This window comes from Hippocampus zosterae, chromosome 3 (genome assembly GCF_025434085.1).
Source record: "Hippocampus zosterae strain Florida chromosome 3, ASM2543408v3, whole genome shotgun sequence".
NCBI lineage: Eukaryota > Metazoa > Chordata > Actinopteri > Syngnathiformes > Syngnathidae > Hippocampus > Hippocampus zosterae.
This window is the reverse complement of record NC_067453.1, coordinates 10,051,458-10,071,027: the sequence shown is the minus strand read 5'-3', so window position 1 is coordinate 10,071,027 and position 19,570 is coordinate 10,051,458. Positions and strand designations below refer to the sequence as shown.

Here is a 19,570-nt window from a genome sequence, read left to right as displayed (position 1 = left end):
ACGACCGCCACCCCCACCCCCCAGGCCCTCCCCAGCCCCTCCCCGAGCCCCTGGTACCCCCCGAGCCCCCCATGCTCCCCCCTCCCGATGCCTCCACCACCTGGGACCGCCACATCCACCACAACGGCCCTCCTCCGCCCCCCATCCACGACCACGACATCTGGCTGGCTCGCCACCACCATCCCGCCAGTCTGGATCCGGAAGTCCCACAGGATCCCCGCTCCGCCACCCTCCACCACCCTCGGAGGTGCCCCCCACTCCGACCCCGGGGCCCCCAGTCCACACTTCGCACAGATGCCTCGGCAGACCACGCCAGCCACCTGGCCATGGCGCTCCACGCAGGCCCCCCCTGCCAGCATCCCACACCCCGCAGCCACGTGCCGGATCGTCCCAGGCGCCTCCCCGCACAACCCACACCCCGGGTCCTGTCCGGCGCGGCACATCCGGGCCTCGACGGCTTCGGCGCCCAAGGCCCGCTCCTGAGCAGCCAGGATGAGCGCCCCTGCGCTGTCCCCCAGGCCAGTCCCCTCCAGCCACCGATAGGACTTCTTGAGATCAGCCACCTCAGCCACGGTCCGGTGGCACATCCCGCGTAGGGGCCCGCCCCACCACGATGGTCCCCCCCCCCCAGCGCCCGTCCCTCCGCTCCCCACTTGGGGCAAAAAATGAGCACATAACACCATCCAGTGTGGGTCCTTGGGCAAGAGCCTTCACGCTAATGCGTACCTCATACAATGATGAGAGACAATAAAATGAATGACATGCCAGCTCAGACGTCGCCCGGCCAAACAAGGTCTGCGTCAGGTGCTGGGGAACCAGAGCACCTTGATGAAAAATGGAGCAGAGATGGGCAAGATGCAATAACATGGCTCTGTTGGAATGCTACTACTCAAGCAAGCCTAGTCAGAGAGGTTACATGGAGAGAATGTGGGCTAAATGGTTACTTCGAAACCCACAGTCACGGGTGGCCACGAAACAACTCGTAACTCAGTGTTCCAACATCCACAAACGGCAACTGCTGTCACAACTTGAGATTGATGAGGTACAACGCAGGTTCCATGGTGAGGGGCCCCAGGCTGCCAGATCAGAGGAGGAGTTCATACCAGAGTGAATGCAGATGATGAGATTGGGAGGCCAGCCCCAATGAATGAAATGCTGAGCGAGGCAGCAACTGACCTGAAAGCTAAGATCATGGCAAGAATGAAAGCTGGGAAACCTAGAATCCGATTACAACGGCTATGTGAAGTACCACCTGAAAGTCTCTTGGAAAGTGTGAATGCAGCACTGAGGGCGATCCTTACCGTAACGATCACGGAAATGAACTGATATACGCTTCAGCATCAGTGATCCTTGAGATGCTTGGCTATAAGAGCAACCATGGAAGCCATGAGATACATTACCGACCATGGAAAAGACGGTTGGAGGCTAAGATCAAGGCGGCTCGGAAAGATGTGAGTCAATTGACTGAGGTCCAGAGAGGTGTGATGAAAAGGCCGATCCTGAGAGGTACATCCAGATGACCATATATGAAGCACTCGAAACAAAGGCTCCAAGCCTTGTCCAGCCGCCTAAAGCGGTACACGAAAGAGAATGAGGCCAGACGAATAAACAGGCTGTTTGCAACACAACCTGCGAAAGTGTACGCTCAGTGGCAGGGTCCTAACAACAGAGCTGATCCACCAAGACTGGAAACTGAAAGGTACTGGAGAGGCAGATGGGAGAAGGAGGTTGCACATAACAGCAGTGCACAATGGCTGGTCACCCAAAGAGAGGAGCACAGACACCTCCCTGAACAGAACCCAATTACCATAACAGTGGCAGACATAAAGGAAATAGTCTCAAATATGAAGAACTGGACAGCACCAGGCCCGGACATTGTCCACACTTACTGGCTAAAGAGACTCACAGCACTCCATGAGCGCCCAGCAGCACAAATGAACCAGCTGCCTAGGGATGTGACTCACCCAGGATGGCTAACCGAAGGGCGAACGATCCTTATCATGAAAGATCCCTCAAAGGGTGCAGTCGCATCCAACTATCGGCCAATAACCTGTCCCTCCACAATTTTGGAAGCTCATGTTGCGGCTAAGATAAGTGCACACATGGATCAATACATGAGCGAAGCACGGAAGGGCATTGGTAGAGATACCAGGGGAGCCAAACATCAGCTCCTGGTTGACAGAACAGTCGCACAAGACTGCAGGTCCCGATGTACCAACCTGTGCACAGCCTGGATTGATTAAAAGAAAGCCTATGACTCGATGCCACATACATGGATCACTGAATGCTTGGATGTGTATAAGGTGAACAGGACCCTAAGAGCCTTCGTTGCGAACTTGATGAGGATGTGGAAAACCACACTTGAAGCCAATGGCAAGCCACTTACCCAAGTGTCCATCAAATGTGGCATATACCAAGGTGATGCACTCTCCCCACTGCTGTCCTGCATAGGACTGAACCCCCTAAGCCAAGTAATCACCAAGACAGGCCATGGATACCGCCTCAGAAATGGAGCTACGATCAGTCACCTCCTCTACAAGGATGACATGTAGCTGTTTGCTAAGAGCGAAAGGGACATAGACTCCCTGATCCACACAATCAAGATCTACAGCAGCGACATTGGGATGTCATTCGTGCTGGAGAAATGTAGTCGGATGGTGACTAAGAGAGGAAGGGTAGTCCGCACTGAAGGGGTCTCACTCCCTGAAGGAACAATAGCAGACATTGAGGACAGCTACAAGTACCTCGGTATACCACAAGCCAATGGCAACCTCAAACTGGCAACAAGGAAAGCGGCTACGGCCAAATACCTCCAGCGAGTGGGGCAAGTCCTAAGAAGCCAGCTCAATGGCAAGAATAAGACCCGGGCAATAAACAGCTATGCCCTTTCCAGTGATCAGATACCCTGCAGGAAAAATAAGGTGGCCAAAGGAAGAGATTCAGACCACGGATGTTAAGACCCGAAAGCTCGTTACCATGCATGGAGGGTTCCATACCAAATCCAGCACCCTGAGACTGTACACAAGCCGAAAGGAAGGAGGCCGGGGACTAGTGAGTGTGAGAGCCACTGTCCAGGATGAAACATCCAAGCTCCACAAATACATCAAGGAGAAGGCACCAACGGATGATGTACTCAGAGAATGTCTCAGACAATGGGGAACAGAAGATGAGGTGCTGGAAGAGGGACCATCATGGGAGGACAAGCCCCTACACGGGATGTACCACCGGACAATAACTGCCGTGGCCAATCTCAAGAAGTCCTATCAGAGTTCTAGAGAGGGCTGGCCTGAAGGACAGCACAGAGGCACTCATCCTGGCTGCTCAGGAGCAGGCCCTGAGCACCAGAGCCATCGAGGCCTAGATATACCACACCAGCCAAGACCCAAGGTGTAGGTTGTGCAAAGAGGCACCTGAGACGATCTAACACATAACTGCAGGGTGTAAGGTGCTGGCAGGGAAAGCCTATATGGAACGCCATAACCAGGTGGCTGGCATAGTCTACCGAAACATCTGTGCGGAGTATGGACTGGACACCCCAAGGTCAAAATGGGAAACACCTCCGAAGGTGGTGGAGAATGACAGAGCGAAGATCCTATGGGACTTCCAGATCCAGACTGACAAGATGGTAATGGCGAACCAACCAGATATCCTGATGATAGATAAAGGGCAGAGGAAAGCCGTTGTAGTGGATGTAGCGGTCCCAAGTGCTGGAAACATCAGAAAGAAGGAACACGAGAAACTCGAGAAATCCCAATGGCTCAAAGAGGAGCTGGAGAGAGCCTGGAAGGTAAAGGGGACAGTCGTGCCTGTGGTGGTCGGAGCACTCGGGGCAGTGACCCCCAAACTAGATGATGAGTGGTTGCAACAGATCCCGGGAACAACATCGGACATCTCAGTCCAGAAATGTGCAGTGCTGGGAACAGCAAGGATACTGCGCAGAACCCTCAAGCTTCCTGGCCTCTGGTAGAGGACCCCAGCTGAATGAGGGATGGACACCACCTGAGGGGTAAGACGAGGATTTTTTTTATAGATATACAGTAGATATATAGATGTACATTTTTCCCTGCAAGAAAAATTGAAAAGCCATTTAAAAAGATCTTATTGTATTTAGGAGACAGACACAGCACTCCATTAGCTTCTATGAATCATGCCACTTCCTTTACACAACGTCATCTTACTCTGAGTATTGCACGGAGGCATCTCTTCATTTAGTTTAACAAGTTAAGCAGCACTTGTGATCGGCCCAAGTTACAGCTGCGCGATGTGAAAGCAATTTCTGCTTCCGGTGGACTGTGACAGAACCAGAAATTTTGTCCTCACAGAAACTGTGATGTACTGTTCGGTCAATAGCAAGTACAAAATGTTAGCCCCCTGATTTGGATAAAAACAAGTGAGATTTTCTACATAATTCATATTCCACAAAGGTAAAATTCATCTGAATACCATGTTTAGACCAGTGTATGTGCATAGAATGTATGATTGTAAAGGCATTGAAAATAAAAAAAGACTTCTCGATGGACTGAATCTGTTTCTCCACTTTGACCACACGTCCCATCATGCTCAGCTCATCCAGAGACTCCAGTTCCGGCGGCGTCTTCTCGCCCTTTTCTGGTCGTGCCTTCTTATCGGCCTGGACGGCGCCTCGCCCGATGATCTGGTCCACCCGCATCTGCAGGCTCTTGATACGGCCCAGCATGTCCAGGTGTCCCGTTCACGTCGTACGGACGCAGCGTCTCCTTGAACTTCCTCTTGGCCACCAGGAACTTCAAAATCCTGACGGCTCGTATGAGCGTCTTGACGGCGGGAATGACCTCGTCCATGGCAATGTCGCAGTAGCCTGTGTCGTCCACGCTGTCCTCTCCCAGACCCTCCACGTCAACGGGAGGCCTGGCTTTGAGCCGCAGCGAGGTCCGAACGCGAGTGCGGTCATTGAAGCTCCAGCTCTTCTGCACCTTCCCGGGGCTGGCCGCCTCAGGGACGTTCTCCTGGTTGGGCGAGTGCCTCACGGCCAGGCCGGGCGCCTGGGGCGATGCCTTGTTCCGGATCACCTGCGCCGAGCGGGAGTTGTTCATCCGGATCCTGTTCCGGAAGCCCAGTTTACTGCTGTCCCCCGACATATAGGGGGCGCTGTAAAAAGACTCCTCCAAACTCCTTGGCTTACTCGCAGTTGGAGGGTTCCCCCCGAATGGGGGGACAAATCAAGGAACCAATCCCTGCACCCCGAACGGGGTGCCCTTACGGCCGTTTTTTTTCGGCTAACCGCCCCCTGAACCTGGCAGGGTGGCGGGCGGACCTTTTGCTCCAGGCGGGGGACATAGAGACAAATCCGGGGCCCACACAGACACTCTCACGCACGCAACAAACACACACACAACAAACTACCTGGACATGCGACATTTGCACACAACAGATTACAAGAAGACAGACATCCTTCAGATGCAACCACCACACACCACACTGGGTACACAAACATTGCACAAACATAAACACTAGACAATACAACATAACATGGAAATGCAGACTACATCCCAAAACACCACCACGAACAACAACACCTCGTAGAACACCAACAGGCAGCAGAGCACAAACACACCAAAACAACACACTCGCCTCACCAACACTACCCTCAAACGCAACACGGACAGACAACTCCAACAGAGACACAACAAACACAAGACCACCCCCCCAAACCTGGACCTGCAATAGCTGCAATAGAATCATCACACGCAGACAAACCTCACTCAGATGCAACTCAACACACCCACACTGGATACACAGACATTGCTCCGGCATCACCACCCGCCAATACACAAACACGTGGACATGCAGAACACACACGCAAACAACAAACACCCCAACACCACAACCCCCGAACAACCCACAAAGAACAACACCCACCAAGAAAAACAACAAACACACACTGACCATACTACAAATAAACATCAACGGCATCCAAAACAAGAAAACAGAACTAGAAGAACTCGCCTTACAACAGCACGCAGACATCATCACCATACAAGAAACCAAACTAGAAAAACAACACAACACACCTCGTCTCACCAACTACACCAGCATTAGGAAAGACAGAGAACAAAAGGGAGGAGGAGGACTGCTCACATACATTCACAAATCAGTCACATTCACTCCCATGAACATCCCCAACAACATCAACACCAACACTACAGAAATTCAAACCGTAAAGATTCACATAACCAACCACAAAAGACTACACATATGCAACATGTATATACCCCCCAGAGATACCACCCGACCAGACCACGCCACAGAAGACACAGACATCACCAACACCTTCCAATACATAAACTGGCTGAACAACACCATTCTAACCGCAGACATCAACGCTCACTCAACACAATGGCACTCTCCCTACGACGACCACAGAGGCACCCACATTGCAGACATACTACAAAACTCCCAACAAATCACTCTAAACACAAACACACCCACCAGAAAACCTACAAACATCAACCAACAACCAACATCACCGGACATCACAACAGCCAGCAACAGCATCACAAACAGAACAACATGGACCACAATACACGCACTCAGTTCAGACCACCTTCCTATCAAAATCACACACAACACGCGTGCTCCTTTCCGCCTACAACAACACCTTCAAACTTACACAAATTACAGGAAAGCAGACTGGGAAGGATACACCTCTGAAATAGAATCAGCACTGGAGAACTTAACCATACCTGACAACATCCACACAGCCAACACCATGCTCACAAACCTCATACTTACAGCAGACAAACACCACATACCCCACGGAAAAATAAAAAGCAAATCACTTCTCCTACCACAACACATCAGAACACTCATCAGCCAAAGAAACGACATCAGACAACAAAACCACCAAGACCTACGCATCACAGACCTAAACAAAGAAATAGACACACAAATCCAAAAACACAAACAAGAGCTATGGAAAGAACACTTAACGGATGCATGGAACCACAGACACAAACAACACATACTCTGGAACACAGTAACAAGACTATCAAACAAAGAACAAAAAGCACCAGAAAACACCACAATACAGTTCGGACAACACACGGCAATATCCAACAAACAGAAAGCACGAGCATTCAACAAACAATTCACCAACATAATACAACACAAAACCAACAGAACATACAGACAACTACAACGCAAAATACGAAAACTCAACACCACGCCCATAACCATCACAGAACAACAAGTCAAACAAGCACTACAACGCTCCAAAAGCAACAACTCCACAGGCCCAGACAACATAAACATCAGACATCTGAAACACCTAGGCCCCAAAGCAATAACACTACTCACACACACTTACAACACATCACTCAACACCAACACCATCCCCGCAATATGGAAGACTGCAAAAATAATCCCAATACCAAAACCCAACAAAAACCACGCACTCGGCCCATCTTACAGACCAATAGCACTACTCATGTCACGTTGAGCCCGAGGCGATGAGGAATCGCCTCGTGCACAACAGAAAAAAAGAGGTGGATCCCCGGAGAAGCAGACAACGAAAAGATCTTGTGAGAACAAAGGGGTTTTTAATAAAGAACAAAAGGAGCCCGAACAGGGAAAACGGTAACAGAAAACGCTGGTCAAATAAGGACCAGGAAAAAATAAGGAAGACAACTGAAAACGCTCGCGAAACGATAAAGGGCGAGGAACAACCGAGATAACAATCTGATCACTATAAGAAGTACGCGAATGATTGAGGCCGTAAGGCAATAGGGCAGCGAGAAATAGTCGAACGACGAGAATAGCAAATCGAGAGCAATGGCACGGTAAGGAATTCTCCGGCAGTGAGATGACTGCCGGAGTCGCCTAATAAAGGCACGTAATCAGCCCGAAATAACGGGCAGGTGTGCCGAACAGGCGGTGGGAGAACCCGCCACCTGCTGGCGAGCACGCGACGTGACAGTACCCCCCCCTCAATGGACGCCTCCCGGCGGACTACCCGGTTTGGACGGATGAGCAGTGTGGAAGTCGCGCAGAAGGGACGGGTCAAGGATCCAGGAGCGAGGCACCCATTGCCGCTCCTCCGGCCCGTAGCCCTCCCAATCGACCAGGTACTGGAAGCCCTTGCCCCTGCGCCGAGAGTCCAGGATGGCACGGACCGTGTACACCGGGTCCCCGTCGACCACCCGCGGGGGCGGCGGCGGAGCGGGAGGGGGCGCCAAGGCGCTGGAAGACACAGGCTTGAGCAGGGAGACGTGGAACACGGGGTGGACCTTCATGGAGGCCGGCAGCCGGAGCCTGACCGCGACGGGGCTGATGACGGCCTCGACCTCGAACGGGCCAGCGAACCGGGGCCCCAGTTTGGCAGACGAGCCGGCCAGGCGAAGATCCCTCGCAGCCAGCCACACCTTTTCTCCCACCGCATATGAGGGCGCCGGGCGCCGACGACGATCAGCGATCCGCCGGTTCCGGGACGCAGTGCGGGACAACGCAGCCCGGGCCTCCCTCCACACGTGATGGGCCCGCTTAAGGTGGTGCTGCACGGAGGGGACCTCCACCTGCCCCTCCTGGGACGGGAACAGCGGTGGCTGGTAACCGTAGGCCGTCATGAACGGCGATCTGCCTGTAGCGGAGGAAACGAGAGTGTTGTGGGCATATTCCACCCAGGGCAGGTGGTCAGCCCAGGATGCCGGACGGTGGAGACAAACACAGCGGAGGGCTGCCCCCAGATCCTGGTTGGCGCGCTCAGCCTGTCCATTGGACTGAGGGTGGTACCCCGAGGTCAGGCTGGCCGTAGCTCCGAGGGACCGGCAGAACCGCTTCCAGACGCGGGACACAAACTGGGGCCCCCGATCTGACACGATGTCCGCCGGAATGCCGTGGAGACGGAAGACGTGCTGGATGAGGAGGTTGGCGGTCTCCAGCGCCGACGGCAACCTGGACAAGGGCACAAAGTGAGCGGCCTTGGAGAAGCGGTCCACGATCGTGAGCACGACCGTCCGGCCCCGGGAAGGCGGCAGGCCCGTGACGAAGTCCACAGCGATGTGAGACCACGGGCGAGGAGGAATGGGCAGCGGCTGGAGCAGTCCCGCCGGAGGCTGATGCGACGACTTGCCGCAGGCGCAGGAGGTGCAGGCCTTGACGAACTCCGTCGTGTCGCGGCGGAGCTCCGGCCACCAGAAACGCTGGGCGACAAGCTGCACAGTCCGGTTCACCCCGGGATGACACGCCACCTTGGATGCGTGTCCCCACTGCAGGACCTCCGAACGGAGGGCAGGAGGCACGAACAGCTTCCCTGCTGGGCACCCTGCCGGCACCTGCACCCCCACCAGGGCGGACAGGATCCGCTGCTCAATCTCCCACTGGACGGCCCCCACTATGCACTGGGTCGGGAGGATGGTCTCCGGGGAACGGTCCCTCCCCGCAGGTTCGTGGAGCCGGGAAAGGGCGTCAGGCTTAGTGTTCTTAGATCCGGGGGAATAGGTGAGAACGAAGTCGAACCTGGTGAGGAAGAGGGCCCACCGGGCCTGACGGGCGTTAAGTCTCTTCGCGGAGCGGAGATAGGCGAGGTTCTTATGGTCCGTGTATACGGTAAACGGTTCCTTAGCCCCCTCGAGCCAGTGCCGCCACTCCTGTAATGCGGTGACCACAGCCAACAGTTCCCGGTTGCCCACGTCGTAGTTCGACTCGGCGGCACTGAGTCGACGGGAGAAGAAGGCGCAGGGGTGCAGCTTCTGGTCGACTGGGGAGCGTTGGGACAGCACCGCACCCACCCCTGAATCCGAGGCGTCCACCTCTACGACGAAAGGGCGGTCAGGGTCAGGATGTTGCAGAACCGGGGGACTAGTGAACGCCGCCTTAAGACGAGCGAACGCCGCATCCGCGGCAGGGTCCCACTTAAAAGGGATCTTGGTTGAAGTAAGGCGGGTTAGTGGAAGCGCCATCTGGCTGTAACCACGGATGAAACGCCTATAGAAGTTGGCGAACCCCAAGAAGCGCTGCAGTTCCTTACGGTTGGACGGGACCGGCCATTCAGTGACCGCACGCGTCTTAATGGGGTCCGCCCGTAGCTTGCCCTGTTCTATAATGAACCCCAGGAAGGAGATGACGGGAACATGGAACTCACATTTTTCTGCCTTGACGAAGAGCCGGTTCTCGAGCAAACGTTGTAGCACCAGCCGAACATGTTGCCGGTGCTCATGCAGAGAACGAGAAAAAATTAAAATGTCGTCAAGATAAACGAAACAGAAGATGTTGATCATGTCCCGGAGCACGTCGTTAATGAGGTTCTGGAAGACGGCAGGCGCGTTTGTGAGGCCAAAAGGCATGACGAGGTATTCGAAATGGCCCAGGGGGGTCTTAAACGCGGTTTTCCACTCGTCGCCCTCTCGGATGCGAACCAGGTGGTAAGCGCTGCGTAAGTCTAATTTTGTGAATATTGTGGCTGATTGTAATGGAGCGAAGGCGGAGTCCAACAAGGGTAGCGGGTATCTATTTTTAATTGTAATTTCATTTAATCCACGATAGTCCACGCAGGGCCGTAGGGATTTATCCTTCTTCCCCACGAAGAAAAAACCCGCCCCTAACGGTGAGCGCGAAGGTCTGATGAGACCTGCAGCGAGCGAGCTGTTTATATACTCCGTTAACGCCTCACGCTCGGGATGGGATACCTGATACAGACGCGAGGTTGGCAACGGAGCGCCCGCCTGCAGGTCTATCGCGCAATCGTAGGGGCGGTGTGGGGGCAAGGAGCGCGCGCGATCCTCGCTAAAGACCTCCCTAAGGTCCCGATAGCACTCCGGCACTCCGTCAAGGCAGATCTCCTCGGGGGGCGTGACGCGTTCGTGCCTCCCGACGGCTGACTGCAGGCAGTGCTGGTAACAATAAGGGCTCCAGCTATCGATAGCGGGGCGCGCCCATGAGATCACCGGGTTATGCGTCTGAAGCCAGGGTAAACCGAGGATGATCGGGGCGTTCCGGGACCGCATAACATAAAAACGGCGATGCTCAATATGATTACCGGATAACGAAAGCTTTAACGGCTCCGTTCGATGCGTTACCACCGCCAGGAGGCGCCCATCTAGATCACGCACCCGCTTCGCCACAACCAACTCCTCTAAAAAGCACCCCAGTTCGGACGCGAGATCAGTGTCCATTAAACAGTCATCTGCTCCCGAATCCACCAGGGCCCGAACCCGTCTTGACCGGGAACCGCCGAATACCTCCGCCTCGAGCTCGAGTCTATTGGGGTGTCCTGGTCGCTTGTCTACTCGCCTAGACTCGGGGGGCGACGCGCGGGGCCGTGACTTACAGTACTCGGGAGGAGCGTGGAAAGACGATCCCGGATGGCTGGTTGCGGCGCGGGGGGATGGTTGGGCGCCGTTTGTTGTAGCATGGTCGCGATGACGGCGCCTTCCTACCTCCGCACCACCGTCCTTGCCGCCCAGCTGCATCGGCTCGTCCCGGGAGTGATCACCGAACCCACGATGTTCCTCACGGTACGTGGTGCGGCGGGACGGATACCGATCACCCCCACGCTCCCGGCCTCGCTCCCTCAGGCGATTGTCCATAAGGAGGGCGAGGTTGATCAGCTCCTCCAACTCGGTGCTGTGGTCGCGGGTCGCCAGCTCGTCCTTTAGTAATGAGTTCAGGCCACGGCGAAACAGTCCACACAGGGCCCGATCGTCGTACCCGCTCTGCGCGGCCAGGATCCGGAACTCGATGGAGTAGTCAGCGACCGAACGCCTTCCCTGCTGCAGGGCGAGCAGCCGCCCCTCCGCCTCTCTGCCCCGCACGGGATGGTGGAACACCCGACGGAAGGCTGCCACGAAATCAGGATAGGAGGTGCGGAGATTCGGCTTAGCGTCGCTGGTCGCGATTGCCCACGATGCCGCCGGACCTGTCAAGAGACTCATGATATAAGCCACCTTGGCGGCGTCAGTGGCATAGGAGGACGGCTGTTGGTCAAAAACGAGCGAGCAGTTGTGTAAAAAGTGTCCACACTGCCCGTGCTCACCCCCGTAACGAGGGGGATGTGGAAGCGAGGGCTCCCTCGACATAGTAGGGTACGAGGAGGGAGCCTCCGGGATGGTAGGACGAAGCCCGGAAGGTGGTCTTCGTTCCTCCACCCGAATAAGGCGAGGTTCGAGATCATCGAACCAATGAGCCAGCATGGAGACCGCGCCGTTGAGTTCCGTAAGGGCCTGGCTGTGCTGACTCATTTGCCGCTCTTGTCGAGCAAGAGCGGACAAGATCTTTTCGGCGCCTGCGGGATCCATGGTGGCCGGAGAATTCTGTCACGTTGAGCCCGAGGCGATGAGGAATCGCCTCGTGCACAACAGAAAAAAAGAGGTGGATCCCCGGAGAAGCAGACAACGAAAAGATCTTGTGAGAACAAAGGGGTTTTTAATAAAGAACAAAAGGAGCCCGAACAGGGAAAACGGTAACAGAAAACGCTGGTCAAATAAGGACCAGGAAAAAATAAGGAAGACAACTGAAAACGCTCGCGAAACGATAAAGGGCGAGGAACAACCGAGATAACAATCTGATCACTATAAGAAGTACGCGAATGATTGAGGCCGTAAGGCAATAGGGCAGCGAGAAATAGTCGAACGACGAGAATAGCAAATCGAGAGCAATGGCACGGTAAGGAATTCTCCGGCAGTGAGATGACTGCCGGAGTCGCCTAATAAAGGCACGTAATCAGCCCGAAATAACGGGCAGGTGTGCCGAACAGGCGGTGGGAGAACCCGCCACCTGCTGGCGAGCACGCGACGTGACAACTCAGCCCAATAGCCAAAACAATGGAAAAGGTAATACTACCCTTCATTACCAACAACACTCAACTACCCTCTCACCAACACGGCTTCCGAAAACAACACTCCACAACCAAAGCACTACACCACATACACAACATCATAGCCACAGGTTTCAATCAACAAAAACCACCACAATGAACAGTTGCCATAGCCCTAGACATGTCCAAAGCCTTTGACACGGTAAACCTACACACACTCACAAACAAACTCAACAACACTAACACCCCAAACATCATCATCAAATACATCTTCAACTACATAAGGGGACGCAGACAATACACTCAATACCGGGGGGAAACATCAGAACATAGAAACACGAAAACGGGGGTACCACAGGGGGGAGTACTTTCACCAACACTATTCAACATATACATGGCAGACTTACCACAACCACCTCCAAATGTACACACAGTTACATATGCAGACGACATCACCATTCTATCCACACATGTCAAACCACAACAGGCACAACAACAAGTACAAAAATATCTCCATGACATATACAACTGGACAAAACAGAACCAACTCACACTCAACGCAGACAAAACCACCACCACTCTGTTCACACCGGATCCGGCAGAATACAGCAACAGGCTCACTTTACAAATAGATAACACCACCCTACCCACAGTCCGCGAACCCAAAATACTGGGATTAACATGGGACCCCAAACTCACCTTCTCAAAACACACACAACACACTCTAACCCGCGCCAAGCAATCAAACAAAATACTTAAAGCCTTAACAACCACTCACTGGGGAAAATCCAAAGAAACTATACTCACCACATACAAAGCAACCACACTCACACGCCTCGAATACGCAAACACTATATGGTCACCAACACTATCGGACACAAACAAGACAAAACTCCAGACCACACAGAACACAGCACTCAGAATAGCAACAGGATGCACACAAGACACAAACATACAACACTTGCATGAGGAAACAAAAACTCTCCCACTGAACATCCATCTAAAACTACACGCATCGCAAATCAGACAAAAAGCCCAACACCCAACCCACCCACTACACCCACTCACTCAACAACCACCACCACCCAGACAAAAGAAACAAACAATCTTCCACAACAACAACTACACACACAACAAAGACACAGCACCACAGGACACCAACAACGACACCATAAAACAGAACATGAAAGACATACACACCCACTTTGTACAAACACACTTGGACACCAGACAACACAACAAAGTAATACATGCACCAGCACCAGAAATAGACCCATCAGAGCAAGACCTACCACACAGAACCAGACAACTCCTAGCACAACTCCGAACCAACAAATCACCAGCCCTCCACTCCTACCTACACAACATTACACCGGACACACACCCAACACCACTCTGTGCGCTATGCGGCACGCAAGTGCACGACACACAACACCTGTTCACCTGCACAAACATACCCACCACACTGACTCCGGAGGACCTCTGGCGAAACCCAAGCGGAGTGGCGGCCCTGCTCGCCCGCTGGGCGGAGGAGGGGGGTCTGGGGATCCGGGAGACGGAGTGAGGGCCCGGTCCCCCAATGTCGGGGCACGGGTGGGGTCGACAACAACAACAACAACATAAAAAAAGACTTCCCCTTTAAATATTCCTGCTGCATAATATATCTCCTTTCCTTTCGTAAAGGATGGTCAGAACCTTTCCTAAGCATTATTAAAATTTAGACGATCTTTGCTCCAGGTGCTACCGGCTCATCTCACTCGGTTAGGATAGGAAAGGAAAGTTCCTATGCCAAAATGATAATCCAAAAAGGGCCCCTGTTGGTGGATAATCAGGCCATGGGAGGTGTGAGTAAATTGTGAGGGGGTGTTGGCTGGAGCTAGAAAAAATTTTGGTGTCTTGTCCCTGCAGTAGGTTCATTAAAAGAGCAACCAGTGTTTTCACCACCATGGTCGGATCTTACTCTGGAGGGTAACCCATACAGGCAGGTGGCTTGGACAAAATATTTCAACACTGTCAAAGCTGTGTTGTCTGTGCTCCAGTTGAAGGTACGTTATTAGCCTGGAATTCCCATCAATGCCGGCATGTGTCACAAACACCCACCTGTAAAACAAACATGAAAAGAATAATGATTAAATACAAGAAAACAATCAAGTTTCATATCTTGTTTGAAATATCATCTCGGTAGAGAAGGTATTGCTGTGCACTTAAGACTACATGGAGGCAATTTGGAGTTTGTGTAACTTGGATATACAAATGATAAAATTAAATTTAATCTGTGCTGTCCATACAATATGGCTTTCTAATGCTCCCACGAGTACAAATATAAGATGATCCCTTATTACCGAATGAGACGCATATGCCCATCTATGTGCCATAAACTATTGGGGAATGGCACATAGTATGGTCTTCTAGCCACAGTCTGGCTCCATCTCTGGGCTGCAGCAGCTGGCTCAATACGGTTGAGGATTTCTTGAACTCTTTTTCTTTGTACTACAATACCATCAGCACGCAGGTATGCCCTCATCATCTGCAAGAGGTTCATAAAACAACACAATAAAGAAAGTACACTTTCACAATGAATATAATGATATATACATGAAGGGACAAGAGTATGTAGCAGAACACTTGCTTCCGAGCCTGATCTGGGAAATTGGCTGTGCAATCTTCTGACATGCTCTTCCAGGTCAACATCATGAATGGGAGTAAATCTATTTCTGGCTGAAATCTGAAAAAACTTCATTTTTTTTATGCAGGTATGAAGAGGAACAACACAACATCTCAGTGATGGCTCTCACTGTAAAGCCCTGAGTGGGGAGCAGTTCAATTTGATCACTTGTAATGTCAAGTGCTGGTCTTCCTCGTCTACCTAAAGTATGGAAATAAAAGGATTAAGGAATTCAAGCAAACGAATCACTACGTGTTTTTTATATACTGTATACAGTACAGGCATATAGACACAGATGTACATAAAAGTATATGCAGCTTCAAAACCACGAGCAGCTATTTTCTCTAACCATTTTACTCAAGAAAAAAATAATTCAAACTTATAATTGAATAACTAAAAGATCACTAGTTATTGCTTAAAAGTGTACAGCCATCGCGTTACTTAATAGTCTACTGATTTGCAGGAAAACCACTGGTATAAAACGACGTTTGACAGGGTGATAGAAGGTAAGTCACAGCAAGTCGTCAGTAAAACCCGTGTGTAGTTCGAATAAAAATACATACGAAAAACCAATGACAAAAAATGGTAGCCATTTTACCTGTGTGCAAACGATGTGCCACATGGGAACAAACACGTCCACCATTAGGAGTGGGTCCCGCAATGATGACAGATCGGAGATCTATTGGACTTTGAATCAAACTTTGAATAGTATCAGCGCTAAACTGGTCACTAACTCTTCTTAAATTAGCAATTGAAATGTTTATCGCGCGTGCTTCACTTTCACCGGCAGACCCTTGATGACAGGCACTCTCTATTGCCCTGCACCTTCGCCGAATACGTCTCAGGACACTGTCCGCCATTGTTGTTTTAAAAAACTAAGTGGGCACAGAATTTCCAAAATCATGAGCCCTGACTGGTGGGATGACACTATTTTGAAACGTACAGCCAATAGGATACCGTTACATGTTTTCGTAATCATCCTTATTTGCATTTAATGCAAGTACAGTGTAATGTCACTAGCACTACAAGTGGGCACATTTATGGCCTTACATGTTCACTAGTAAGCGTCAAAATCATCTTACCAGTGAACTAGTGGGCACATTTATGGCCTTAAATGTTCAGTAGTAAGCGTCAAAATAATCTTATTAGTGAACTAGTGGGCGTTTTGCGGCTTACATGTTAACTAGTAAGCGTCAAAATGACCTTACTAGTGAACTAGTGAGCGTTTTGTGGCTTACATGTTCACTAGTAAGCGTCAAAATGACCTTACTAGTAAACTAGTGAGCGTTTTGTGGCTTACATGTTCACTAGTAAGCGTCAAAATGATCTTACTAGTGAACTATTGGGCGTTTTGTGGCTTACATGTTCACTAGTAAGCCTCAAAATGATCTTACTAGTGAACTAGTAGGCGATGTGTGGCTTACATGTCAACTAGTAAGCCTCAAAATGAACTTACTAGTGAACTAGTGGGCACATTTATGGCCTTACATGTTCACTAGTAAGCGTCAAAATGATCTTACTAGTGAACTAGTGGGCGTTTTGTGGCTTACATGTTCACTAGTAAGCGTCAAAATCATCTTACCAGTGAACTAGTGGGCACATTTATGGCCTTAAATGTTCAGTAGTAAGCGTCAAAATAATCTTATTAGTGAACTAGTGGGCGTTTTGCGGCTTACATGTTCACTAGTAAGCGTCAAAATGATCTTACTAGTGAACTAGTGGGCGTTCTGTGGCTTACATGTTCACTAGAAGCCTCAAAATTATCTTACTAGTGAACTAGCGGGCGTTTTGTGGCTTACATGTCAACTAGTAAGCCTCAAAATGATCTTACTAGTGAACTAGTGGGCACATTTATGGCCTTACATGTTCACTAGTAAGCGTCAAAATGACCTTACTAGTGAACTAGTGGGCAATATGGAATAAATACTCAAAGGGCTTGCCAGGCAAGCCCATTGAGTATTTAAAGGGTTCAAAGGGCTTGCCTGGCAAGCCCTTTGAGTATTTATTCATCCGTGATGGTATTGTAGACCAATGAGAGCACATCCGACAGACACGTGGACTTCGGGAGGCCAATCATGATGCATTTCGAGCCAAGCCCCAACAAAAACGGAGGAGAAAACTTTCAGACGCTTTGAAAGCTTTTGGGGTACATATTACTCTTGTTGTTACACAAAATTTTGTTTTACGATTATTTTAGGCGGTAACGTTATGGTGTAAATGTCAAATACGTGGTCAATTTATCAAGATGAAGCCTGCTTAAAAATTTGCTCCAACAATTTTGGAGATGTGTCTGACTTTGACAGCAATGGCGGCAGTTCAACGCTGACAGTCGCAGTCGGGTGCAGATTTATTTCGGCAGGACTTTCTAAAATCTGCCGTTTGCTCTGACAGTTCTCTGTCTGACAGTCACATTTTGTCTTATTACTCACAAGCTAATTGACATTTAAAAAAAGAGTTAATGTTTGGAACACGATTTTGCTCTTACTGTTTGCTGCCTTAGTTCGTTTGAAATATTCGCTTCCTGCATTACATGAAGTACATTTTTTAATATTCACAAGACTGTAACTGTGCATTATAAATAATGTCACATTTGCACTATGTTTTACTGGATCTACAACTAAACTAGGTCCTCGTTTCTGGGAGAGTCCACAGCACCTCCTATATCACAACCATTCTGCCGGCACACCTTCAGCAGCACGATGTTTCTAACGGGAGCTGGAGGGTGATCAGCTTCATTGAAGAACAGGAGGAGGAGAGGCACAACGTTTGTCATTTGTGATATGTTTTTAGACTTTTCTCCTAACTAAAAAAACTATGTTTTGTTAATTTCTTGATATAGTTCTTGTATTTAAATATTTTAACAATCAAATATTTTTCAACTGTGTTTTAGATATGAATTGTATGAAATAAATCAGTGAAGCCCCATTCAAATTCTACTCTATCTAATCTGCTCGATCACACTGCTGTCAACCTGCTGTACCTCCAAACTCCTTGGCTTACTCGCGGTTGGAGGGTTCCCCCCGAACGGGGGGACAAATCAAGGAACCAATCCCTGCACCCCGAACGGGGTGCCCTTACGGCCGTTTTTTTTTTTTTTTCGGCTAACCGCCCCCTGAACCTGGCAGGGTGGCGGGCGGACCTTTTGCTCCAGGCGGGGGACATAGAGACAAATCCGGGGCCCACACAGACACTCTCACGCACGCAACAAACACACACACAACAAACTACCTGGACATGCGACATTTGCACACAACAGATTACAAGAAGACAGACATCCTTCAGATGCAACCACCACACACCACACTGGGTACACAAACATTGCACAAACATAAACACTAGACAATACAACATAACATGGAAATGCAGACTACATCCCAAAACACCACCACGAACAACAACACATCGTAGGACACCAACAGGCAGCAGAGCACAAACAGACCAAAACAACACACTCGCCTCACCAACACTACCCTCAAACGCAACACGGACAGACAACTCCAACAGAGATACAACAAACACAAGACCACCCCCCCAAACCTGGACCTGCAATAGCTGCAATAGAATCATCAGGAGGTCGTCATCATCAGGCGCCGACAGGTATGGCAGCCTCGGTCACACGCTCCCTAGTATTATCCCTGTTTTTGTCATTTTCGTTTGTTTTTGGCGACCCTGGGCGGCTTACTTACACGAGGGAAAAGTTGCTGCGCATTGGGGAGTCTACGCTCGGTCTTTTTTCACCAGTACACGAAAATCCACAGGGTTTTTCGGAACTAATCGCGAGCGGAGCGGCTGCGCTGTACGCAGCATGGAAACGCCGCCGGAGGGGGAAGCGAGCCGGCGTGCTCGTCAAGCTCCGGCAGCGTGGATTTCGAACCCCGCTCCCATCGATCCATCTTGCTAATCTACGATCTCTGCCAAACAAGATGGATGAACTTCTTCTCCTCACAAAGACCAACAAAACATTTGCACGTTCTGCTGCGCTCTGCTTCACTGAAACCTGGCTCAGTGACCGCCATCCAGATCCCGCGCTACATCTACCCGGCTTCCGCCTTCTCCGAGCCGACCGCGACACGGAGCTATCGGGGAAATCGAAAGGTGGTGGGATTTGCTTCTATATC

At 50.9% G+C, this 19,570-nt stretch overlaps 1 protein-coding gene across 1 annotated transcript; it reads right to left on the bottom strand.

Annotated features, from left to right (window-relative positions):
- Window positions 1–4,208: 4,208 nt before the first annotated feature.
- LOC127597358 (potassium voltage-gated channel subfamily KQT member 4-like) lies at window positions 4,209–5,117 on the bottom strand. Its single transcript, XM_052060347.1, is given in 2 exon segments — window positions 4,209–4,712; window positions 4,714–5,117. Coding segments are annotated over 2 exon segments (753 nt in total). The 3' UTR covers window positions 4,209–4,363.
- Between the last annotated feature and the right edge of the window lie 14,453 nt (window positions 5,118–19,570).